Source organism: Dendropsophus ebraccatus, chromosome 13 (assembly GCF_027789765.1).
Source record: "Dendropsophus ebraccatus isolate aDenEbr1 chromosome 13, aDenEbr1.pat, whole genome shotgun sequence".
Lineage (NCBI taxonomy): Eukaryota > Metazoa > Chordata > Amphibia > Anura > Hylidae > Dendropsophus > Dendropsophus ebraccatus.
The window spans coordinates 73,428,211-73,455,220 of NC_091466.1; the positions used below are offsets into that span (position 1 = coordinate 73,428,211).

Sequence of the window (27,010 nt, forward strand, 5' to 3'; positions counted from 1 at the left end):
GCATTCACTCACACAGTATATCAGGTTCTGTAATACAGCCCTAAATCTTTATTATCCTTTAATAAAATGCCAGCCGGCATCAGAGCCGTACAAACATACCTTCTGGCTCTATACTGCTACTGATGATTGTGGACAACAAGAAACGCATTGAGCACCGGAGCAAACAGCTAGAGTAAAAGTATGCTGCCATGAAGAACACATCTATCTGGTAACCCTCTGCATTGCTACTATGTTCTTCTCTATGATCTGGAATGGATGTCTATAATAGAGTATAATAGCAGAATATTGGTGACTAGTGTCTCAATAGACTTATGCATATTGTTTACCCACCACATGGCTGTACCTATCGCTTGGACATTGAATTCTACACAGTAAATAAATGACACCTTTGCATATGAGTTTTCATATCCTCCACATTTTTCCTGTTTCGTTATGTTAGAATGAATGTTCTTATACTAGAAGGTGAGACGACCAGCATGAGATTTCCTGAAACAGGATGCAGAACGCTAACGCAAATATGACCATAAGTCACTTATAAAAGTTTAGGCCGCACGTGTCCCTTTAATACCTCTGCAGCACACAACAAAGAGTAATGCGGCCTTATGAATCATGGGAGGCTCAGCAACGAGATGAAAGAGACGGTAAAAGTTTTGTCAAACAAGTAGGTCACGTTATTGTTTCACGCAATACTAAAGCTTTCTCTCTCTCTGTAAATCGTTGTTGTAACAACAAACCGAGCTTACGCTGCATCAGCCCGGGGTAGGTTAGGGTCTCCTTAAAAAAAAAAAAAAAAAAAAATCTTCTCACACATTTCTGAAGAGTTTGCTATTTAGATGTTTCGACACTGTGGTGAATTATCTCGACACTCGACCTTGGGATGACCAGTATCAGACTCGGCACTCTCGCTGCTAAGCAACGGGTACCCTTGAAAACCTTCCAGTTTGATAAAGTTGATGCCGTCCTACAGGGTGGCAAAGCCAAAATGCACAAGCCTATATTAACCAATTGCAGGGATCCAGTGACTGAAGTTGTATATAAAATAAATGTACAAGACAAGCTGAAGCATATTTAGAACTCCGTATTGGCATATGCAGGATTTATGGAAAAAAATTTTATTCCACAATATTATTAATATTATATTATTAGGCAAGGAGACTTAAAGGGGGTTCCCAATAAACAGAAAATGTCAGAGTTACCTACATAATTCTAAGGCCTCATGCATACATTATGTGCATAGTCCTAATATACTAACAGTATGCAATGGAACGGATCATCATATCTCCTGGTATCATTATGATGCCGGGAACTCTGAAAAAGTTCAAATCTTGACGCTACTGTACTGTCACAGCCGATCAGATCCGACAATCTGTTGTCTACAGTCTACATATAAGGATGGTGCACAAGGACCAAGTATAACACTCACCTTAAATATTCTTTCTCCACCTATCCCTAGTTGCTATTTATTTACGTTTTGTACAACATTCTGTGCCTGAGCTTTGTTGGATTTAAGTGTTCCAAGTAAAAGGTGTTCTGCTGGGATCCGGTTATCCTATGCATCCTGATCGTGTCTACTGGTTTCCGATTCGGCCTGAGCTCTTCTGTACCTGGAGCGCAGGTGACAAACTGCGGCCCTCCAGCTGTTGCAAAACTACAATTCCCTTCAAACCTGGACACCCATAGCTTTGGCTCTCCAGGCATGATGGGAATTCTAGTTTTGCAATGGCTGGAGGGCCGCAAGTTTGACAACCCTGATCTAGAGGGCACAGACTCGACTCCTACCTGTAGCCCAAAGCAGGTCCACACAGGTTGCCTGTTACACTAAGCTTTTGTAGTTTCTTTCCACTGCAATGGGACCCGGCATTGATCTTTGTGGAGCACTTTCATTTGGGACTCCATGCACATTATACACTTAAAAGAGGGTTTTCCAAGAAAACCCCATAGCTTATGCATTAGAACAACAAACGCCTACATACTTACCTCACTTGCTCACCCGAAGATGCAGCTTTGAGATCTTCCAATTAATCGGCCAATCCAGAGATGTTCTCCCTTCTTCCAATGAAATTCTGTTCCTCGCTCAACCAATCACAGAGCAGAGTGGGACGTCATCAGAAGGAGGAAGAACACAGGAGAGACAACTGGAAGGTACCACAGCTGCAGCGCTGGGGGAGTGGGTGAGGTAAGTATGTGAGTATTTGTTGTTTCAATTAACAGGGAGGTGTAGGGTTAACTTTGGACCATGTATGAGAGAGAAGGTCACAAACACAGAAGAACAGAATTTACCCTACATTACTAATAGGATAATAAAGGGCTATAGCATAGGAACCTGAGCTGCACATTGCCCATCACTGGCTCACATACACATACTGTAGGCCATCAGTACAGGCCCCTCTATACAGGATACATGAAGCCAGCAGGAAACTAGGGCCCTGAACAAATCTGCAGGAAGCTCCTGTAAACAAACTCCACTTCTCCGGGATTGGATAGTGACAGTAATGGCGTCCAGTAATTTTGAAATTCTGACAATTCGGCACATGTTGCCAGCACAAATCTACAACATAATGTGGGATTTCATGAGAGCAGAAGTACATGACTGAGCCAATAATGAAATCCTTCTAATTAAAAAAAAAAAAATTATCACAGCATATCCTGTTGTACTCATTTTAACTCTTTCAACCCCTTACAAGCATGAGATTGGTGTGTGCCCTCATGCCACCAAAAATACATATTTTAGGCTATGTTCACACTACGTAAAATAACGGCCGTTGTTTTCACCGGCCGGACTTTTGCGACCAGAACTACTGCCGTAGAATTACGATCGTACGGGCTAGTCATGAAACTACCGCCGCTGTTTAATTTTGATTCCTAGCATGTTTATAAACAGGATGAAACAGGTCATTTACTTTAAATACTGCGCCCAGCCCAAGAAACCACTCTGTGGCCGTTGTTGCAGTATTACCAGCCGGAAATAATTGACATATTCATTTTTCACGGGGCCGTATAAACAACGGCCATTATCTCATACGTAGTTACATTGAATTGCGGTTATTATAGAGAACCTTAAAACAATGGCCGTAGTTTTGCGTTGCGGACAACGGCCGTTATTTTACATAGTGTGGACATAGCCTTAAAGTGCGCCGAAAAAATTTTGACACATACAAAAAACAGCCAAGACCGATTTGAGGAAAGTGGATCTAGCTAGTTACCCAGTGGACACAAAGACTTGGTTTGGATGGCCACGTGGGCCTCCATCCAATAGGTTTTACGCATGCCCATGGACTATGCAACACTAGCATTGCCCGATGTGCCTACTCAGTGAGGAAACACCTTTGCCCCTTTTCTGGTAGTCACCATTTACGTAGACCCTGTTAATACCCTGGAATATGGATACAGAGACTCTCTTGCCAAAAGCAGCCTATTTCCTGGGGATCAAAATGTCAAAGTGATCCAGGAAGCCTGGTGGCTTATGAACAGTGTAAAGGAAGTTTGGTGACTTGACAGGAAAAGCCTTGTTTTGGGTCAGGAAAGGATGTCTCTGTAGGCCGATTCAAAGCCTACTCAGAGACTATTCAATAAAGGACAGTCCAGGTGAAGAAGAGGATTAATACCACTCTCCTCTGCCCTCATCCCTTGGAGTAATCTCAGGTCAAGTTGCTGATGCCGCCCCTGTGATTAACCCTCCCATCACAGAGTGCACATACAACCGCTAATTACATGTGTTTACATCAGCCATCTCTGAAGGGAGGCAGAGAGAAAAGCTCACACACAGTTTTCTGTCTCTTCAGCAGAAAGTAGCAGCTCAGAACTGGGGGAAGGAGACCAAAAAGATAACAACAAAGTATGGAATGAATTGTCAGTCTCCAGGAGGGGGGATGATTCAACATGTATTTTGTGGAAGACTCCTTTAAGAACGATTATAAATAAATCTATCTTCAAAGTAAAAAAGGCAGCTGTTTAGACATAGATACTCTTCATTTTGGAAAAGATTCTGGTTTGGCCGATAATCCCTTGTCAAGTTTCAAGCATTTAAAAGTAGACCTTTGAGAAGCTTTTTGCTGACTAAAGTAAAGGCAGTGTGGAACAGGGTTTCTTACCCATCAATCCAAGCTTTAGACGTTTTAGGCAAATTAAGAAATAAAGCCCATAGGGAGCTCTCCTAGGCTGCAAAAGCTGACCATTGCTGGGCTTTTGCACTCCTAATTTGCATAAAATGTGTAAAGGAGAAATCCAGGCCCTTAGAAGCTGCTGACAGGTCCACTTTAAATCGTCAAGCATTTCCTCACAAGAAAGCTACTTTTAAAAAGTGGCAATGGCGAGCCGACTCTATTACTTATGGAGTAAAGTTATGCTGCGTTTACACGGAGCGATAATTCGCCCGATCGTACGATTAACGATTTCGAAGTAAAAATTTTTTTTATAACGATCAGCGTTTAGACGGAACGATATATATCGTATGGAAAAATCGTTTTGCGATCGCTTAAAAGTCAGGTGAAAATTGTTTATTAAAGTATTGTATTGCCCCCCAAAAGTTATACAAATTACTAATATACACTTATTACAGGAAATGCACTTAAAGGGCTTTTTTTCCCTGCACTTACTACTGCATCAAGGCTTCACTTCCTGGATAACATGGTGATGTCACGACCCGACTCCCAGAGCTGTGCGGGCTGTGGCTGCTGGAGAGGAACATGGCAGAGGGACACTGAGGGACACGTAGCAATGGGGGACACTGAGCATCCCTCTGCCATCATCCTCTCCAGCAGCCACAGCCGCACAGCTCTGGGAGTCAGGTCGTGACATCACCATTTTAACCAGGAAGTGAAGCCTTGATGCAGTAGTAAGTGCAGGGAAAGCACTTTATGTGCATTTTTTGTAATAAGTGTATATTGGTGATTTGTATAACTTTTGGAGGTTAATAAATTACGTTAATAAAAATTTTGGCCGGACTTCTCCTTTAAGCCTATTTTGCACATAAGTTAAATCGGTGACCGACTGTTTACACAGAACGATCTGCGATTTTTTTTGCGAACGACGATTTAAGAACATGTTGTAAGATCAAAATGAACGATTTCTAGCTCGTTGTTTGATCGTTCGCTGCCTTTACATGTACGATTATCGTTCGAATTCGACCGTTATCGTGCAAATTCGAACTATAATCGTTCCGTGTAAACGCAGCATTACTTTGCACGCCACTTTCAATTAATTTGGAAAATCTGTATCAGAGTCCAACATGTGACAATACATGCATATCTAAATGCCGATTGCTGCAAACCCAAGTCCAGAAAATAGTAGCTGCCCACAGTACTCCCAAAGTACCAGATAAGACCCACAAGGTCTGATTCATGGCCTTCCATGCTATGCAAATGAGGGTGTAACACTTTCATAACATATCTTGTGTATGTCCCCATGGATAACTATAACTGGTGAAATATGTTGGGATAGTACTTATTGCTGAAGGACAAATGAGGTTTTATAGAAAGTTGTGCCCTTCCATTATATTAATATTAGGGATTCAGTTTATGTCTTTCTACATTATTTTGAGGTTTTGCTCCTCTGTCATCAGTTGGTTGCCACCTCCAATAAGATTGGTTTTGTTATGTACCATATTTATGCATTTGAAGATGAGTACTAACGGCTACACTTTTAGTTATAGTATATGCTGCTGGCTATCAAAATCAGAAGGATTATATATATATATATATATATATATATATATATATATATATATATATACACACACACACAGCTATTTGATGTTTGATCATTCTTTAAGTACTTGTATTTTGCCTGCCGTATGACTATAACGTGTAAGACACAGGGAAGCCCTAGGATCCCCCTATGGTCCATTTACACAAAGCAATAATTTGCCCAATCGATCCTTTAACAACGACTTGGTTTTTATAACGATCAGCGTTTAGACGAATAAATAGTTATAGTTGCTGTGTTTACACAAGCCGATAATCGCTCAAATGTGATCGTTATTGCGAAAATTCAAACAATCGTTCCGTGTAAACGCAGTATTAACCTTATATCATTCACCGTATTACACATAGTCGTTAGTTCCAATTGTTACTAATATTGTTTACTCCAACGATTAGTGAACGAATGTGGAATTACAAATTACAAATGTTTTTTATGTCAGCACCAAATGAATGCATTTACACAAAACGATTTTTGTGTTAATTTGAACGATATAACGATAATTTGCACAATAATTGACCTGTGTAATAAGACCCCAAGTCATCTAAAATAATGTAGAAACTTCTCCATTTAATGAGACGAATAGGGACATTGTTCAGGTTGGCCCAATTGTCAGTTCAATGGACGATTCTTTTACTAGGCGTCATTTATCGAGTGACAAGGACAAGTGTCCCTCTCTAGAGATGGGTGATGGGTTGATTTTTGGAAGATCCATTACAGATACATTCTTTGGCGTGTGTGGTTATCTGCTGGGTCAGCATCACTTTTAATAGGCACTTATTGAGCAGGATAGACGAAGCCACCATCAACTGCAGCTGCATAAATCTTACACCAGTATCCATAAGGAGATATGCAAGTTTTGCCAATTGTTTGAGGTGTAGAAGTGAGGCGCTGTAATAAAATCTGACATGGGGACAGTATTGGTTCCCCTCTTTTTTTTCAATATGTTTATTAATGACCTTGTACTTTAAAGGAGATGTTTAAATGGCGATGTCACTTCCTGGATAACATGGTGATGTCACTTCCTGGATAACATGGTGATGTCACTTCCTGGATAACATGGTGATGTCACTTCCTGGATAACATGGTGATGTCACGGCCTGACTCCCAGAGCTGTGTGGGCTGTGGCTGGTGGAGAGGATGATGGCAGAGAGATGCTCAGTGTCCCTCCAGTGCCCTGTGTGCCTCAGTGTCCCTCTGCCATCATCCTCTCCAGCAGCCACAGCCCGCACGGCTCTGGGAGTTGGTTTGTGACATCACCGTGTTATCCAGGAAGTGACATCACCGTGTTATCCAGAAAGTGACATCACCGTGTTATCCAGAAAGTGACATCACCGTGTTATCCAGAAAGTGACATCACCGTGTTATCCAGAAAGTGACATCACCGTGTTATCCAGAAAGTGACATCACCGTATTATCCAGAAAGTGACATCACCGTGTTATCCAGAAAGTGACATCACCGTGTTATCCAGAAAGTGACATCACCGTGTTATCCAGGAAGTGACATCACCGTGTTATCCAGGAAGTCACATCACCGTGTTATCCAGGAAGTAAAGCCTTGATGCAGTAGTAAGTGCAGGGGAAAAAAAGCACTTTATAAGCATTTTCCATAATAAGTGTATATTGGGGATTTGGATAACTTTTAGGGGCCATACAGTACTTTAATAAAAAAATTTTTGCTGGACTTCTACTTTAACCCCTTAGCGACCCATGACGTATCTAATACGTCATGGCGCCGCGGGGGGTGTTCAGAGCGGGGTCCCGCCGGGACCCCGCTCTGAACGGCGCTGATCCCGGCTGACACGTGAAGCCGGGCAGTGCCTCTGTTAGCCGGCGCGGGTCCCGTTGCCGCGCCGGCTGATTAAGCACTTCAATGCAGCTGTCAAACCTGACAGCTGCATTGAAGGGCTTTAGACATCACATCCCTGGTGTCTAGTGGGTCGGATCTCCCCCCCACGATGCGATCGCGGGGGGGAGATCCGTTCTTCTGGCCTTGCCGGGCCTCAGCGTCGGAATGACGCTGATCCCGGCTCGGCAGTAGATTGCTATGGCCTGCAGCAGGCCATAGCAATCTATGACCGATCTCATGGATCTTTGCTGTGTATATACAAGCCCCCCAGGGGGGCTTCTAGTCCATGTAAAAAAAAAAAGTAAAAAAGTGTTTTTATTAATAAAAAATCCCCTCCCCTAATAAAAGTCCAAATCACCCCCCTTTTCCCATTTTATAAATATAAATTAATAAATAAATAAACATATTTAGTATCGCCGCGCGCGTAATCGTCCGAACTATTAATTAATCACATTCCTGATCTCGCACGGTAAATGGCGTAAGCGCAAAAAAATTCCAAAGTGCAAAATTGAGCATTTTTGGTCGCATCAAATCCAGAAAAAATGTAATAAAAAGCGATCAAAAAGTCGTATATGCGCAATCAAGGTACCGGTAGAAAGAACGTATCATGGCGCAAAAACTGACACCTCACACAGCCCCATAGACCAAAGGATAAAAGCGCTATAAGCCTGGGAATGGAGCGATTTTAAGTGACATATATTTGTTAACAATGGTTTGAATTTTTTACAGGCCATCAGATACAATATAAGTTATACATGTTATATATCGTTGTAATCGTAACGACTTGAGGAACATGCATAACCAGTCAGTTTTACCATAGGGCAAACGGCGTAAATGCAAATCTCCCCGAAATCAAAACAAATTTGTTTTTTTTTCAATTTGACAGCGCAAATGATTTTTTTCCAGTTTCACAACATATTTTATGGAAAAATTATGCCTGTAATTGCAAAGTACAATTGGTTTCGCAAAAAATAAGCGCTCATATAAGTCTCTAGGTGAAAAAATGCAAGCGCTATGGACTTTTAAACATAAAATGGAAAAAGCAAAAGCGCAAAAACGAAAATTGGCTTGGACCTTAAGGGGTTAATGATGATTAGTGCCAGGCAGCGGCTGCCAAGGTTAATAAACATGAGATGCATGAAAAGTGGCAAAGATGACGAAAAAACTTGGTATTGCCTTTCACTGGTCATACCACACATCTGTATATCGGAAGGACACCGCTGAATAAGAGCGGGTGCAAAGGAGGCGACCGAGGTCATTAAGACAATGGGTGGGTTACAGTACCAAGACAGGTTATCAAGCTTGGGGTTATTTAGTGTGGAAAAAATATGTCTTAGGGGCGATCTGATTACAATGTACAAATATATGAATGGACAGTACAGAGATCTTTGTAGTGGTCTTTTTACTCCTAGGTCTGTAACCATGACAAGGGGGCATCCTCTACGTCTAGAGGAAAGAAGGTTTTACCATCAGCTCAGACGCAGATTCTTTACTGTAAGAGCAGTGAGACTATAGAACTCACTGCCACATGATGTTGTGATGAGTAACAAGTTTAAGGAAGGCCTGGATGCTTTTCTTGAAAAAAATATATATTACATGGAAATTGTACTGGATTTCTGGAGGTGGAAAAAAAACCTGACATCTGCCTCATACTGGTTTTGCCGTCCTCCCGATCACCACAGTAAGGGTAAAGGTTGGCCTTCATGGACTCTTGTCTTTTTTTTTAACCTTATCATCTATGTAACTATCTTCACAAACAATCCCTATGTGACCTCCAGCAGTCAACCACAAATGATAAAGTATATTGATTTTTTTTTGTTGTTGTGTTTTACAGTAAAGGTTGTATTACACAGCCTGACCTGCTCCGCAAGCAAGTGCCAATCTGCTAGATCGGCGCTCGATTACCGTGTCTATTACATTGCTTGATAATCGTACGGCCAGGGCTGCACATACATTGGTCACGTATTTGGGTGTTACCAGTTGGAGATGTGTCCAACTTTGGTTGGATGGTCCCCAACTGGCTATTTCCAGAGTCCAGAAGCTGCATGGAATACATCAATCCGAATCTAGGTTTGGCATTTCACATGGAGATAGTAGCTATAGTGTTCATGTCACCTCCAGCAGCAGTTTTGGACTATGCTGCAAGTGATGTTACCAAGGATAAGCCGTTTTCTACTAGACTCGGCTCTACAAGTTTGTGTGTTCTGCTGCATTGTTGCTCAGCTGTAATTACTCCTAGAAGCTTCCGTTTCCCAGTAGTTGAACTTACAGTTAACCTGCACAGATGTAGTGAATCAGACATTTTGAGAAGTGACTTGTGGCAGAGGTGACATCCTGTGACAGTGCCACATTTAAAGCGAGCTCTTCTGCATCATCCAAATAACGTTTGAGTGGAGGCAGAAGAACAAAGCCATGTAGGCCCTGGTAAGAGAATACAGGAGGAGATAAACTGATTAATCCCTAAAAATTTCCAATACCTACACTATGACCCTACATAGGAGCTTCTTCCTATGAAACCCCAACTTGCAATTAGCGTTGAGCGAACTAGCTGAATTGTCGGGTTTGGCAAAGTTCTTTGAACACGATCGCTGAACATTGGACTAACGTCATCTGGAGAGGTTGAGGAGTCCTGGAAAACATGGATACAACCTATGTTTTCCTGGCAGCCCTAAGGTGGCATGCCAGGAGACAAATGCTGAGTGTTCGGGTTCGGAAAACGTTCGGCAAGTTCGCTCAACGCTATTTGCAATAGCTGCGGCCCCAAAAATTCTGTGCCAACATGTTTCACCAGTTGTAATTCATCATGGGGACACAGACACAAGAGATCTGTTACAGATGTTATACTAACCTGAGCACCACCATTTGTATAACATGAGATGCCCCAGTCATGTGCTCGATTTTATGCACCTGTTTGCAATGGTAAGGCTAAAAACACCACAACTTAATAATTAGGTGGGGTGTCCACATACTTTTGCCCATACAGGGTGTAGCTGAATATTTTCCCATTGACAACTGGGAATGTGTCAAGTTTCCATACATCATAAAGTCTCCCTGATACCAACCCTGTCCATTTTTGGACTATTTTTCTTTCAGCGTGAAACATCAGGACTGGTATTCAACATGATATGACACAGATATAGTGCCCATGGAAAAGCCAACAACAATATACAAACTATGGAACAGATCTACCTTGCAGTTAGCACTAGCATCCATACCATATCCGCCGCGTCTAAACATAGCTTTAGGCATCATTCTCCGTCTCAAAGAATGTTGAAAATGCACAACAAATCCGGAGCAAGCAAACTCGCTCTATATGACCTATAGTTTCAGAAAACCAAAGCACCGTATAGACGTGTAAATCATGGCATAAAATGCGCGTAAAGGACAAGCTTGTGAATGTAAGAAAAGGTAAAGGTCCAATGGCACGATATCATGTTTTCTAGCTGCACACTATAATGTTTAGGCAATATTTCCCAAGACAACGCACGCAGACTGCAAGGACGAAGGTTCTGCAGCCCTCAGTGGGAGCCGACAACAAACCCGACCAGACAAAATGCAACCTTTGTCCTTGCGCTGTCTAGTATTGCAGCTCAGGCCCATTCAAGTGAATGACGTTAAGCTGCAACTGAGCTGCAATAACAGCACCAGCAATTAGAGATGAGCAAACCGGGTTCAGGTTTGAGTCTATCTGAACCCGAACTTTCAGCATTTGATTAGCGGGGGCTGTTGAACTTGGATAAAGCTCTAAGGTTGTCTGGAAAACGTGGATACAGCCAATGACTATATCCATGTTTTTCACATAGCCTTAGGGCTTTATCCAAGTTCAGCAGCCACCGCTAATCAAATGCCGAAAGTTCGGGTTCGGATGGACTCAAGCATGCTCCAGGTTCGCTCATCTCTACCAGCGATCCCACAACTATAGGATCAATCCCACCATTCATGGATGTATATGTATATTATAGTACGGGAAGGGGTTTAAAAGACCATGGGTCTAATGTATGCGACTATTCTAATTTGGGTTGGTGTTTATTTTGTTCCAACATATTGTGTGTGATGGAAAAAACGTCGTAGTAAATGCGTCCAAGTAAAAACTCGCTAAAAAAAGTCGCAAACAAATTCACCTAGTACTGACCAGACGTAGGCCTGCACCAGTTTTGCAACTTTTAAAAACTTTGCAAATAATAAGATCAAATCCTGGATTATGCTAATTTTTGGGTGAATATTGACACCTCTTTCCATGTCAGGAACTGTCCAGAGCAGGAGAGGTTTTCTATGGGGGATTTGCTGCTGCTCTGGACAGTTCTTGTCATAGTCAGAGGTGGCATCAGAGAGAATACACCACTTCCTGCAGGACATACAGCAGCTGGTAAGTACTGGAAGACTGGAGATAAAAAAATGGAAGTAATTTACTAATCTTCTATAACTTTTTGACACCAGTTGATTAGAAAACTTTGTTTTTCCTCCGGAGTTCCGAAGGTTTTATAATAAAGACAATCTGATAGCCTGCTCTATGACAGCGACAGAGTGACAAGGGACGTATAGATGCATCTGCATGAAACAGCTATTCACAAATCAAAGAACTAAAATGGACTGAAAATGAATAATCACAAGAAATCTATGTATAGGTATGGTCAGGTATACACGGCTGTCTGCAGTACACTTTGATCATGGTATGTACGCGGCACATATATCTGCATTATAGTATAAGCAAAACACATAAACAACCCTATAAACACAAGGCGTAGAATCACAGGCTTCCCTGGGTTACTTATGTTGTGTAGAAAAGCAATAAGTATGTCTTTATAAATAAGCAGACATAATAATAACAATTAGCCCTGGCCCCAGGTGAACAGGGCTGATGCCTTAGGAAGAATAACCCAGGAGGATACACAGATTTAGAGGAGCATTTATTTAGAGATAGATAACAGGGTTTACTTCATAAAAAAGATACAAAAGGTAAAATCGGATCTGTAACGTGACATCAAGCTTTCCCCTAAGGAAGAGAAAGTTTCAAGGGACCTTATGACTTTCTGACACAGCTGATCACTTAACTTTTCTAAGATTTTCAGTTTTTTTCTACTCACTACTCACAGGAGTTGCTGAACAGCGGGGGTCTGACTGATGCGACCACCAATGGTAAAGAGAACGGGGGTCCCGTGCCCTCCCATCTGAATGAAGTGACTGTGGGACTTCCACATTTCTACTCCATTCAACTCTATGGACCTGCTTAATATAGCCGAGCGCAGACAGCTAAGTGTGACGGACCCATAGAGTCCATTTAAATGGTGGACATGGGATAAGTGTGGCTGTGGGGGTCGCAGCGATCACACACTCAGAACTTATCCTGCAAATAGGTGATGAATGTTCTTGGTAGGAAAGCCTCCTTAAAGGAGAAATCCGGCAATTTAAAAAAAGAACAAATAAAAAAATTTAAAGAATTCAAACGACAGGAGCATGGAGGGCACATAAAAAACAATCACTACTCATATCTCCCTGTGCCTTTGTAGCATTCCGAGATTGCCGCTTCGGGACCCCTACAGGGCTCCGGAATCTCCTACACATCCAATGTCAAGACCCAGTTGATGGACTGCCCACTCACGCAGGGCTATAGTCACTGATTGGCTGAGCGGGCAATCCATCAGCCAATCCATCATCAGAACTTGGGGCAAAAATGCCTTCCAACAGGGGTCCCAGAGCCTGTGAACTGACGCTTCGCAGGCAGGGGGAGAGGTTTAATTGATTGTTATGTTGCCCGGGCCTGTGGAAGTGTTGTTTTAATTTTGCTGTCAATGGAATTATCAATGTGAAGGACTATGGTTCCCATGACTCCTCTTCCATCTTAGCATTTCTGATGCTACTCTGGTACCTATACTCACGGCTGTGATGAAGGTGCAGTGTACCACCAGAAACACGTCTGTTTGGGCCAGTGACATAGTTATTCAAATACTTTGTACTTTCTGAATTTTTATAAACTTTAATAAAAGGTCTCATTTATCACACATCACTACTGGATCATTATGGATTGTAAGACTGGGTTCACACTACGTTTTTGCAATCCGTTTAAAAAAAAAAAAAAACAGATGAAAAACGGACTGAAAAAATGGATGCATGTGTGTGCATCCATTTTTCCATTTTATTCAATTATTAAAAAAACGGATCAAAACAGATCCGTTTTTTTAACGGACACAAAAAAAGAGGTCAAGTACGGTTTTGTGTCTGTTAAAAAAAAAAAAACGGATCTCTTTTGATCCTTTTTTTTAATGGAATTCAATGGGAAAACGGATGCACACACATGCATGGGTTTTTTTTCCCCCAGTTTTTGCAAAAAAAGATGAAAAAAAAAAAAACCGGATTGCAAAAACGTAGTGTGAACACAGCCTAAGGCTTTGCAGACACTATGAGGAGATCCCTGGGATCTGTGCAAGGATATTGTGAATACCATTGTACAGGTTCCTTCACCCTATGTAAAGCTTTATACCCCTTTATTACTAGGTGCAACACAGTGCTGTAGTTCCTCATCTTCAATACAGCTATGTTACTGACACAGCATGATCTGCTGCCCAGCATGTGAAACATGATACTTCCAGAAAAAGGGAGGTAGGGAAGAGAGTAGGGAGCAGTGGAGATAAAAGGCATATAATGATGGAAGAAGAGAGATAGAGATGAGCGAACCGGGTTCGGGTTCGAGTCCATCCGAACCCGAACGATCGGCATTTGATTAGCTGGGGCTGCTGAACTTGGATAAAGCTCTAAGGTTGTCTGGAAAACATGGATACAGCCAATGACTATATCCATGTTTTCCACATAGCCTTAGGGCTTTATCCAACTTCAGCAGCCACCACTAATCAAATGCCGAAAGTTCGGGTTCGGATGGACTCGAACCCGAACCCGGTTCGCTCATCTCTAGAGATAACCATGTGCTTAGCAAACAGGACCTCACGCACACTGAAGGTAAATACCAGGGGCATCATCACATGACTGCATGGGAAACTGACTGACAGAAGCATTGTAGCTACAGATAGTACACTTAAAGGGGTTATCCAAGCTTAGAAAAAACATGTCAGCATTCCTCCATAAAAAGCGGTCCTCAATTTCGGTGCGGTATTGCAGCTCAGTTGCATTAAAGTGAATAGAGCTGAAATGTAATACCACTTACAACCTGAGCACAAAGGGTGGAGCTGTTTTTGGTAAACAATAGCTGTGCTTTTTCTCATCCTGGACTACCACTAATACACATATTACAAAGTTGCTGGACTTTTCTGTATACAATATTATAAGGCATGGATGGCTAAAGCTTCGGCTGCCCAGGCATGATGGGAATTATAGTGTTGCAACAGCTGGAGGGCCGAAGGTTCCCCATCCCTGATATAAGGGGTTGTTTGGATTTAGAAAAAGATCTGCTTTTATTCCAGAAACAGCACCACTTTTGCCTACAGTCTGTGTCTGGTAGTGCAGAGTCCTTTTATTCAATAAGGCTGAACTGCAATATAGGTCTCTAGGAACAGCTGATTTATCTAATCGGAAATTAGGGACTGATGGTAGAAATGAAGTCTGGTTACTCAGCAGGTGCGGTTTGTCAGGTGACCCTATACCACCACAAAACTAGCTGAGGAACAATGTTGTTGTTGGTTCATGACATCTCATCCCTCCTCACTAGACATGATGGAAACAGATCACTGCCCCATCCTCTGTACACCAGGAGAACAGTATAAATACTATATATATATATATATATATATATATATATATATATATATAGTTTTATATATTTATGTGGTTTTTTTTTTCTTTTTCTAAACCAGACATGATTGTGAACAAGAGGGTCCATTTAGTAGTGTACAAGGCCCATTGCAATCACATGTGCTGCCTTCAAGGTACATACATGGATGTATACAACTAGGACACCGGATGATAAATGATATAACGTTTATTAAGGAGGTAGTTCACAAAATATATATATATATATATATATATATATATATATATATATATATATATATTTCAAATCAACCGATGTCAGAAAGTTATATAGATTTGTAAATTGCCTCTATAAAAAAAAAAAATCTCCAGTTTTCCAGTACTTATCAGCTGCAGTATGTCCTGCAGGAAAAGGTGTATTCTTTCCAGTCTGACACAGTGCTCTCTGCTGCCACCTCTGTCCATGTCAGAAACTATCCAGAGCAGTAGCACATCCTCATAGAAAACCTCTCCTGCTCTCCAGACTTGAAAGAACACCAATTCTTACAAATACGCAGACAGCTGTCAATCACTAAGTAGGACGGCCCTCATGACTACTTTTAAATAAATAAATGACAACTATACATCAGTGTGTCCAGCTCCTCCAGCCTGTAGATTAGACTGCATCATCAATGTGGCAGGTTCCCTTTAAATCCAGATATCTTCATTGAGTAGTAATAGTAGTCAGCGGGTCAGGTGGTTCCCTGCTGTAATAAACAGGTAGCTTAACATATACAGCATATACTAAACCTTACAATGCCATGTATATACAATCCACAACAAGCAGACAGAACCCAAGTTAACTGCTCCGAAAATATTTTTAATAAATGTAACATAATGGGTATCTGTCGCTTTTCACAACCTGAAAGGCGATGTGACATTACCGAGGCGGTGATGGATTCTCACTAGTCAATACGGAGTGCACAGACTAGCAGCGCGCCGTTATCGAATCACTTCTGCCGATGCCGAACAATGCGAGACACGAGCTGGAAGGTGGACGGACAATGACCATTAATCTTCCTCGACTTTTGCCCCGTGGCATTACACACGTAAACGACAACCGTGCACAAAGCCGATATAGAGGCGCAAATATAACGCCCCCCCCTAGGGACTGGTATCATTTCTATAGAGTTCTTGACAGGTTGTTATAAGATTAGATGACGACCAATGAATGGGTTAAAGTCTAAAAAATTTTAATAAATAAAAAATATTAAAGGGCAGATCTGCATCGTCGCCACTTTAAAAAGTAGCGGAGATGCGATTGCGAAGAGTCTGGTGGTCATGTGCAGATCGGAGACCATCTACATATCCGTCAATGAAGTGGGTGGTGGGTGATGAAAGGAGATGTGACAGCCCCCATTTGTCAACACCGCCTCAGCTCAATCTCCAAGTTCTCAAAGTGTGTGTAAGCTGCTGTCAGGCACTCACCACAGCTAATCCTTGCACTGTGCAGCCAGCCATCCCTTGCACACACTTGCCATCTCACTACTTTGCAGCTCAGCAACAAAAACATTACATAAAAATCATATATATATTTTTTTTGCAATCATAAAAAGACAGAGAGAGAGAAGCAGCCAATGCTCAGAGCTGCGCGCCCCGAGGAGGAGGCAGTGCGGTACCGCCGGAGTGTGCACTGCTCTCTATGTGCGCACGGCTCCAGCTGAGAAAGGCGCCTTTTTTTCATATGGAAACACGCGGATTGTGCACATTTGTACTCACGGTTTCAGGGGGTTGTGAATGACAGTCGCCATCTTGCTACAATGTAACAGAATATTGTCTGTCTCGGAGTTCTGAACGTTCGATAAGGGAGGGGGGTGAAGGGGCGGACCAATCAGCGGCGGCTCTACCGGCGCCGCAGCCAATGGCTGCAGAGGGGGCGTGTCCGGGAAGGGTTGTTCTGCTAGGTATTAGAGAGCTGTCAAAGCAGCAGAGGTCACTCCCTTGGGTGGCCGGACAGGGAGCAGCAGGGAGGAGGAGGAGGGGACTGGGCGAGTACTATAGCTGCTAGAGGAGTCTGGGCTGGAGCTGCACGGGTTAACCCTGAGTGGGCAGCGTTTGGGCACTTTGCAGGAGGTGGGAGCACAGCCCTGTCTGCTTGCATTGCACTTGCTGCCCGTCATGCACCCTGGACTCTGGCCATCCCCTCATACTGCATGGCTCTGACATTCATTGCAATACCCATAGCCTCCCCCCTCCCCCACTTCTCTCCAGTTTCTTCCTAGGGGCTCTCTGGCAATGATATATGACCCCCCTCCTTACACAGAATCAGCAGCCCCCCTCCTCCCTCTCCTCCTCCCACCTCTGGCCCCTGGATTTCTCAGTGTCAGCTAATATCCTGTCCTGGTGCTCCAGCATCACCATGCACACAAGAGGTCACTTCATGTTGTCAACTGCAAAACAAGGTGACCGCAATGTGGCTGTGACCCCGGAGCCTGGCATCAGTGCCGCCTGCGCCCGCCTGGCACACACTTTGCCTATGGAAACCTAAGCAGAGAAAAGCTCATTGTTTTGACAGGTGAAATGAAGCACCGGATACGGTTTTGTTTTATCTGCTCAAAAAGCGTAGAGGGAAAAAGCGACACAGGCCGCAGATTTGCATGTGAGAGCCGAGATTTTGTTCGACTTCCATGCGTGAAACATTGGAGGGTGGGGAAAAGAAGGAAAAGTGCAAGGGGTGCAAACGAGATGGAAAGCGGAGTGTCTGGAAGTCAACTAGAGTTTTGGTTTGGGGCAATTCACACTGGGTGGGCTGGTGAAGGCGGCTCCAATGTAAGGGGCAGCAAGTCAATGGCCAATAGTCATGTAGATGCACAGCTCTGGAGGCCAGCAAGACAAAGTTTCTTAAAGGGAACCTGTCACCCAGACAATGCTATGTAATCTATCATCGCCATGTTATAGAGCAGGAAGAACTGAGCAGATTGATATATATCTTTGTAGGAAAAGATTCAGTATAAGTTGTAACTTGTTGATTGAAACCCTTGACTATTCTGTGATTAGGAGTCCAGGGGGCGGAGTTACTTAAAGGTCTGGACTCTTTAGCATGGAAACATCAGAGATTTCAATCAATAAGTTACAAGTTATACTGAATCTTTTCTTATAAAGATATATATTAATCCACTCAGCTTCTTCTGCTGTATAACATGATGCCGATAGCTTACGTGGCATTTTCATGGTGGTTAGATACCTTTTAAGGGAACCTGTTACCATGAAAATGCTATCTAACCTATCAGCATAATCTTTTAGAGCAGGAAGAGCGGAGCAGAGTGATATATGTGTGTGTGTGTGTGTGTGTGTGTGTGTGTGTGTGTGTGTGTGTGTGTGTGTGTGTGTGTGTGTGGGAAATGGCCCAGTATAACGTATAATTCAATAAACCTTTTAGTCTTAGGAGTCACTAAATGACAGGACCACCCACCAGACTCCTAAACATGGAAAGATAAGAGGGTTCAACAATAAATGACAAGTTATCCTAAATTTTTTCCCCAAAACATCTAAATCAATCTATCTATCCATCCCCTATCAATCTATCTATCTATCCATCTATCTATCTATCTATCTAAATGTGCTTAGCTTACCCATAACATGGTGTCAATACATCAGACAACATGGGCAAAGTGACAGGTCCCCCCTGTGTATGTATACACACCCAGCACCAGGTGAGGTTAATAATTTTAAAGAGATTGACCGGCATAAACTAATAAATGTACTATTCTTCTGGGGCTGCGGGGGACACAATGATGGGGGGGGGGGGGGGGGACTTACCACAACCAACAGGTGATCTTGTAATGTTTAATAGAAAATAAATTTTCCCTATACGGAGTTTCCCTTTAATTTTCAGACGTTACCAAGGTAACATCTATGAGGTCTGAAAAATTATGGATCTGTTTCCCCTGTTTTTGCAGTACACAAAAATAAAAAGACACATATGGGCGCATTGCAGGCGTAATTTTGCAGATGTGAAATTGTGGACTAATTGAATGCAGACATGTGAATGTAGCCTAATGTTTGTTTCTATAGCCTTTGCTGGGTACTATTTTCTCTCTATACTTGTACATGGCCTGCACACTGCCTTGTATCTGCTCTACTCTCCTTCTCCAGCCTGTGTGAGCACTTCTCCAAGATTTCTCTCCTGCCTGTTCACTCTTTTAGCTAGCGTCATGTGCTGTCCCTTCCTCCTCCCTGTTGGTATCTCTAAAACAGAGAGCAGACAGTCTGTTTAAGAGTAGCAGCTAACTAGTAGGAAATTTTTAGTAGAGACTACTACCACTACATTTGATACATTTAGAAAACAAATCAACAATTCAAGAATATTCAGTATAAAAAAAAAAAAAAAGTGTCCATACCCTTTAAGGATTACATATAATATGAATAAAATACACGTCAGCAGAATTAGAACAAGATAGAACATAAGCAGAGTGATGACGGAAACGCTAATATACTCAGCTATAAGATGATTTATGGGGGTCTGACCTCTGTGACCCCCCATAGATCCTAAGAATTAAGGGACTACAGCTGTGGTATAGCACAGCATTTCTGTCAATCCCTTTTTCCCTACACGGTGGCACTTCTGGCCATTCAGCTGTTTAGGAAACTAATATACAATTTCAAACACACAACCGGGGTGAGCTTTGGTTTCATGCACAGCTTGGTGGCCAGTGGTGCCACAGTGCAGGAAAAAAAAGGAGAAGCAATGCTACACCAGTGCAATGGTGCCTTCACTTTCATCATCTGTCGGGGTCCCAGAGGTTAAAGGGGAATTATCAGCAGGTTAGACAAATCTAACCTGCTGATCGCACGGAGCGCCGAGGAGGTGGGTATGTCTCTTTTCTTCCTCCTCTGTGTCGTTCCCGTGCTGTTAGCAGTGTAATCCTCGGTCCAGAGCACCATTAGGAGCACTGCCCACCCCCTGAATGTGAACCACTATGGGGGCGGGGCAGTGCTCCTAATGACACTCCGGGCCGAGGATTACACAGCTAACAGCACAGGAGCGGCACAGAGGAGGAAGATAAGAGACATACCCACCTTCTTGGTGCTCTGTGCGCAACAGGGGCTACCAGCAGGTTAGATTACTCTAACCTGATAGTTCCCCTTTAAACCCCCTACTAATCATAAAGCAATGGCACAGCATACCAAAATGCTGTTACTTTATAACAATGAGAAAACCCCTTAGGGTGGGTTCACACATAAAGAAATCCACCGCGGATCCTGAGTATGAGATTCCATACTCGCAAGGAGATTGTTGCGCTGCGAGTATATATAAGTCAGCCCCCATAACCCCCCGTGGCCTACTACACACATTACTGGCTATGGCTGTTGTATTAAGTGCCAAACAATGGTCATTGTCACGTTGAAAATTGCGTTGAAATGAATGCGCAACGGCTAGAAATAATTGGCATGCAAATTATTTTAACAGCCGTAGCAACACATCGTGTGAACAATGGCCATTGTTTGGATTGACTTCAATGCAACACATTTCACTATTAAAAGATTGGCCTTTATCTTGTTCAGGGATTTGCCTCCCAGTTTTCTTAGTTTCTGTATTTTCTCTGAAAACATAAACACAGATTTACATAAAAAGCTTGGCCTTTGTTTTAATTGCAAACAACGGCCGTTCTTGTCATAAAATGTACATTGTGTTAACACAGCCTTAGGGCGTGAGTCAGGTTGTGCTGCAGACAAATGGCCCAATATTATGTAATGGAAACCTATTACATATAAACTTAGGTTATGGGTGGGGATTAAACTGGGCTAAAATTTTTTGAAGTGGAGTACCCCTTTAATGGAGAAATCCAGCGAAAATTTTTATTAAAGTATTGTATTGCCCCCAAAAGTTATACAAATCACCAATATACACTTATTACGGGAAATGCTTGTAAGGTCCTTTTTTCCCTGCACTTACTACAACAGTAAGGCTTCACTTCCTGGGTAACATGGTGATGTCACTTCCTGGGTAACCTGGTGATGTCACTTCCTGGGTAACCTGGTGATGTCACTTCCTGGGTAACCTGGTGATGTCACTTCCTGGGTAACATGGTGATGTCACTTCCTGGGTAAAATGGTGATGTCACTTCCTGGGTAACATGGTGAGGTCATGACCAGACTCCCAGAACTGTGCGGGCTGTGGCTGCTGGAGAGGATGATGATAGGGGGATGCTCAGTGTCCCTCCAGTGCCCCTCAGTGTCTCTCCAGTGCCCTGTGTCCCTCAGTGTCCCCCTGCCATCATCCTCTCGAGCAGCCACAGCCCGCACAGCTCTGGGAGTCTGGTCATGACCTCACCATGTTATCCAGGAAGTGACATCACAATGTTATCCAGGAAGTGACATCACCATGTTATCCAGGAAGTGAAGCCTTGATTCAGTAGTAAGTGCAGGGAAAAAACACTTTATAAGCATTTCCTGTAATAAGTGTATATTGGTGATTTGTATAACTTTTGGGGGGCAATACAATACTTTAATAAAAATTTTCCCCGGACTTCTCCTTTAATAGAGTATTGCAGGTTCTGATGTCTCATCACAATAATGAACTTCGAACTACCCACCCTGCAGCCAACCATCTTATATTCACATAACTGCGCACTTCTAGTACAACTGGAATGCTGTCAAATCAGACTCCAGAGGCTTCTGTGCCATTGTAAACATACCCAAACATACAGGACACAATGCATCTGTACTAGGTGGTTTTAGGCTTCTCATTATGTTTTGGTAAAATTGTGCAAATGTTTCTCCTATTTTTACCACAACTAGTAATCCTAGAGTGAAGAATACATTGCTGGCAGCGTGTCGCTCTGTAGATCACATTACCCTGCGTTTACATTGGAGATATTTAGCGCTCTGCAAACAGGCAGCCGTAAGTTTCTTCTTATTTCATTTGTTATGTCATCTATTTTATGTGCTCTTGTTTTTCTTTCAGGATGAGGTGTTGTTTTTAGATGCCATTTTGTGCTATATACAAGCAACAACAATCATAAAAAGGTGTTAAAAGGGGAACTCTGGGGGGCGTGGCCTGGCAATGGTAGGGTGAAGACGTGCAGCAGGAGAGCTCCGGTGACGGGACACACAGTATCCAGCATTTAAGCAGCACCGCTCACCCCTCAGCGCCCCGATGCAGCAGGGAAAGAAGGGGGGCACCTCAAGAACGCAGCGCACCCGGTCTTCTGCGGCCCCGAACCCCATGGACCGGTTCCTGACGGGGGAAACGGCGCGCCGCACGCACAAGCAGCCTGAACTGCAGATGGCTGCAGGCTCTCCTCGAGCAGCAGACCGCAGCGCCTCTGGCACCCAGCGCTCTCCCGGACCGGCGGCATCCGCTTCTCCATCTCCCTCCAGTACCTCAGGTCAGTCGGGCAGCCCCTCCGCACACTCTCCGGAGGCGGCCCCACGTGTGCCTCCCGCTCAAGGAAAAGAGCGCGCGCCCGTACCGCCGCCATCTTTGCTGGCTCCCCTCTCCCCTTTGGCGCCGCCATTTGTTGCTCAGGCGGCTGCCCCACAAGAGATTATGAGCTGCTCAGGCACTGCACCTGCGGCTGCTGTTCAGTGGAGCTGGGAAGATCACGTTAAATCTCTTCCCACAAAAGCTGAAATGGAGCTGTTTATGGAGAGGCTGGAAAACTCATATAAAAGAGAAGTGGGGGTTTTGAGAGCAGACTTTGCTATTATTGATGCCAAAGTGCAGGATCTAAGCACAGACCACATGGCGCTATGCGGCACTGTTGAGGATTTACAAGCTACTGTGGCCACTCAGGAGCTCCATATTAAACAGTTGTACAGGTTCCAGGATGATTTAGAAAATAGGAACCGGCGGAACAATGTGAGAATCAGAGGGTTGCCTGAGACCTATAAAGCAGCAGATCTAATCCCTACACTGCAGAAGTGCTTTAGTGCATTGCTAGACAGGCCTATAGGAGAGGACTTTGAAATGGATCGTGCTCACAGGGCCTTGGGCCCCATGAACCCTGATACTTCTAGACCAAGAGACATTATTTGTCGCCTCCACCATTACAGATTTAAGGAGGAGTTAATGCGTGCGGCTAGGAACCTCGACTGTGTAGACTGTGATGGGCATCGTCTCATATTTCTACAAGACTTATCCAGGGCTACTTTGGCTCAGCGGCGCTCCCTGCGTCCTTTACTGGAAGCTTTGAGAGAGAGAGATATTCCTTACGCATGGGGGTTCCCGTTCCATTTGATTGTACGACGTAATGGCAGACGCCTGGAACTGCGTGAACCCGAGGATTTGCCGGCCTTCCTGTCTGCATTAAACCTGCCTGAGATTTCTCTACCTGATTGGGGTTATCTGCCTCCTCTTCCTGCTACGTTGCAAACTGTGCATGATTGATGATCCAGGACTTTGAGAAGTGATTAGTGTTCTGATGGGATGGGCCTTTGCCCTATATTGCTTAGTAGTTCAATGTACATCACACTGTTACCATACGTTAGCCATACTGTTGTGTGGGAAGTTTGTATGTCTGTTCGGGGTTGCGGGCTCCTGTTATATATTCCAGCCACTGCCTGCGTGTATGTTTGGTTATTGCAGAGTGGGGTGAGAATGGTTGCTCATGTTTTTGCACGTATGGGGTGTGTCCCGTCCTGGTCTCCTGCTCCCTCTATTGCCAGTTACTCCCTCCTTAGGGGGACGCGTGAGCGTCTTTTGTTTTTCCCTTTTGGGTATTTTTACTGCACGTATTAGTCGCGTGCAGTCGAAGGCTCGCATTTGTGCGGCCTTTCTATTTGTCCTTGTTCTATCTTCTTTATCTTTGTTTGTCGTTTCTGTTCCCCACTTGTTTCTCCCTTCCCTCCTCTCCCTCTCCCCCTCCCTCCTTGGTCTTTTGGTTGTGGCTTGCTCTGCTTGCTCTTCCCTCTAGGTTTTCCTCAGGATGTCTGCCCCTTCCATAAAGCTGGCTTCCATGAACGTCCGTGGCTTCAACGTTCCTGAAAAGAGGTCTCAAATCACCTATGCAATGCACAAACAAAAGGTACAGATTTTACTGTTGCAGGAAACACACTTTAAAACGGGTCACGTCCCGGGCATGCGCACTAGACACTACAATGTATGGCTGCACAGTTCTACCCCTGAAGCAAAATGTAAGGGGGTGTCTATTGCTCTTCATAGGTCGCTTCAACATGTGCTCTTGGATTCTCTGATCTGCCCCAATGGTAGGTTCATCTTTCTCAAATTGGATATTCTGGGAAAGACTTACACAATTGGGAATGTTTATCTGCCTAACTCCAACCGGGATAAAGCATTTCTGGACATCTGTAAGAGGGTGGACTCCTTCATAGAGGGAACGTTTGTGTTAGGGGGCGACTTTAATGTGGTTCTTGACCCCTCCATGGATACTTCCACGGGTCGGTCCTCAGTGGCTAGATCTTCTGTGGCCAAGATTCAGTCAGCCTTGCAGTCTTATAGATTGGTTGATGTGTGGCGGTTATTGCATCCTAGAGATAAGGATTTTACCCATTTCTCGGCTGCCCATAACTCGTATGGTCGATTAGACATGTTTTTTATCCCACATTCGGCTCTACTGTTTCATCCTTCAGCGACTATTGGAACGGCGATCTGGTCGGATCATTCCCCCATTTTCCTCACGTTGGCCCTTCCTGGGCTGGTCCCGAAGGAGTGGACGTGGCGGCTCAATGAGTCGTTGCTGAAAGACGTGGCCTGTAAAGCTGCTATAGAACGAACAATTACACAGTTTCTGGATTCTCATGGTCATGATCCCACACCATTGCCGTTCCAGTGGGAAGCTTTGAAATGTGTTGTTAGGGGGGAACTCATTAAGCAAGGGGCCAGGCTGAAGCGTGATTATGGGTCTCAAATCCAAAAGTTGTTAGTGCGAATTGAGGAGCTGTCAGCTTTGCACAAACGGGTGGGATCAGAGGAGAACTTGCTGGCGCTTACAACTGCTAAGGAAAAACTGCGTGACTTGTTGTTGCGCAAAACACTATGGCAGAAGGAGAGGTTGCGTAGTTTCCAATACGAGCATGCTAACAAGAGTGGTCGTGCGCTAGCGCGCTTGCTTCACCCGAAATCAACTTCCACTTACATCCCCTCTATTCAGTCGTCTGAGCATGGGAAGGTGTTCCACCCTAGGCAGATTGCAGATCAATTTCAGTCTTTCTTTTCCTCTCTTTACAGCATTAAAGGTCGGTATGAGGATTTACCTTTGCCTGCTTGGGATGCTAAACTGTTGGAATACATGAATGATACTGCTCTGCCCCGGGTGGATCCTGAATGCGTAGAAACAATGGACTCCGACTTCACGGAGATTGAAGTAGATGCAATCATTCAATCTCTGAAAGGGGGTAAAAGTCCTGGCCCTGACGGCTTCACGGTGGCATTTTATAAAGCATTTAAACCTCTTCTTCTGCCTTTTATGACCAGGTGTTTCAATGCGGTGTCTCCCACTTGTCCCTTCCCGAAACAGGCCTTAGAGGCTCACATAGTGGTCTTGCCCAAGCCCAATAAAGATCCCAAATTTTGTGGGAATTATCGTCCCATATCACTTATTAATTGTGACCTGAAAATCTATTCAAAGGTCTTAGCAACCCGGTTGGGTAGTCTCATACCTGCACTCATTCATGGGGATCAGGTCGGGTTTGTGCAGGGCAGAGAGGCGAGGGACAATACCCTGCGCACCATTGGTTTAATTTCCTATGCGGGGCGTGAGGGGCTTCCAATGTGCCTAGTGTCGGTTGATGCTGAAAAGGCTTTTGATAGGGTACATTGGGGGTTCCTCAGAGCCTCTCTGCTGCAGGTTGGGCTGGGCTCTGGCTTTATTGATAGAGTCATGGCGCTTTATTCGCTTCCATCTGCGCGGGTGAGAGTAAATGGGATTCTTTCTGACTCCTTTTCCATTCACAATGGGACTCGTCAGGGCTGTCCCCTGTCTCCCCTATTATATATCCTCACCATGGAACACCTGGCCATAGCATTAAGGAAGAATCCGGATGTGGTGGGACTCAGGGTGGGTAGGGATCAACACAAGTTAGTTTTATATGCGGATGACTTATTGCTCTATATCTCTTCCCCATTCGTCTCACTGCCATCGGTTTTGAAAGAATTTGATAGATTTGGATCACTGAGTAATTTTAAAGTGAACATGTCCAAATCGGAAGTGTTGAATGTCTCGTTGCCAACGGTGGACGTTGCCGCATTGCAGCATGCTTTCACATTCCGATGGCAGTCAGAAAGTATTACCTATCTGGGTATTCAGGTCCCGTCCGTGCTACACCGCCTTTATGCGTTAAATTATTTGCCCATGCAACAGCGTATCTTGTCTGAACTGCAAAACTATATGCACAAACCGACCTCGTGGTTTGGGCGTATGCATGTTATAAAAATGGATATATTGCCAAAACTTCTTTACCTATTCCAGACGGTCCCAATTAGTGTGTCTCCCAGTTTTTTTAGATCTCTGCAGCGTGCTATATCCAAATTTGTGTGGAACTCTTGTCGGCCGCGGATCAGATTTACCACGCTCACTAAACACAGGAACAGAGGTGGGACTGGCTTACCTGACCTAAAGATTTATCATGCGGCTGCAACTCTGGTAAGAGTGTTAGATTGGTCTAGGAGTGACACAATTAAACGGTGGGTCAAACTAGAGCAGGCTTTGGCTCCGATTGATCTTAGACTGGCCCCCTGGTTGTCCTCCAGAGATGGATTGCCCGCTATGTCAGAATGGCCTTTATTAGTGTCTCATACCCTCCATGTTTGGGATCACTGGGTTT

At 43.9% G+C, this 27,010-nt stretch overlaps 1 protein-coding gene across 9 annotated transcripts in view; it reads right to left on the bottom strand.

Annotated features, from left to right (window-relative positions):
• Positions 1 to 27,010, bottom strand: part of DPF3 (double PHD fingers 3) — a 182,157-nt gene that overhangs the window by 133,629 nt on the left and 21,518 nt on the right. For 6 of the 9 annotated variants that reach the window (XM_069950998.1, XM_069950996.1, XM_069951005.1 and 3 more), the window contains exon 1: positions 17,003 to 17,068. The exons of the other annotated variants lie outside the window; for them this stretch is intronic. In XM_069950998.1, coding sequence (XP_069807099.1) covers positions 17,003 to 17,034 — 32 coding nt within the window. In that variant the 5' untranslated portion in view covers positions 17,035 to 17,068. Of the gene's footprint in view, positions 1 to 17,002; positions 17,069 to 27,010 lie in introns of those variants that run through there. 9 annotated transcript variants of the gene reach the window in all.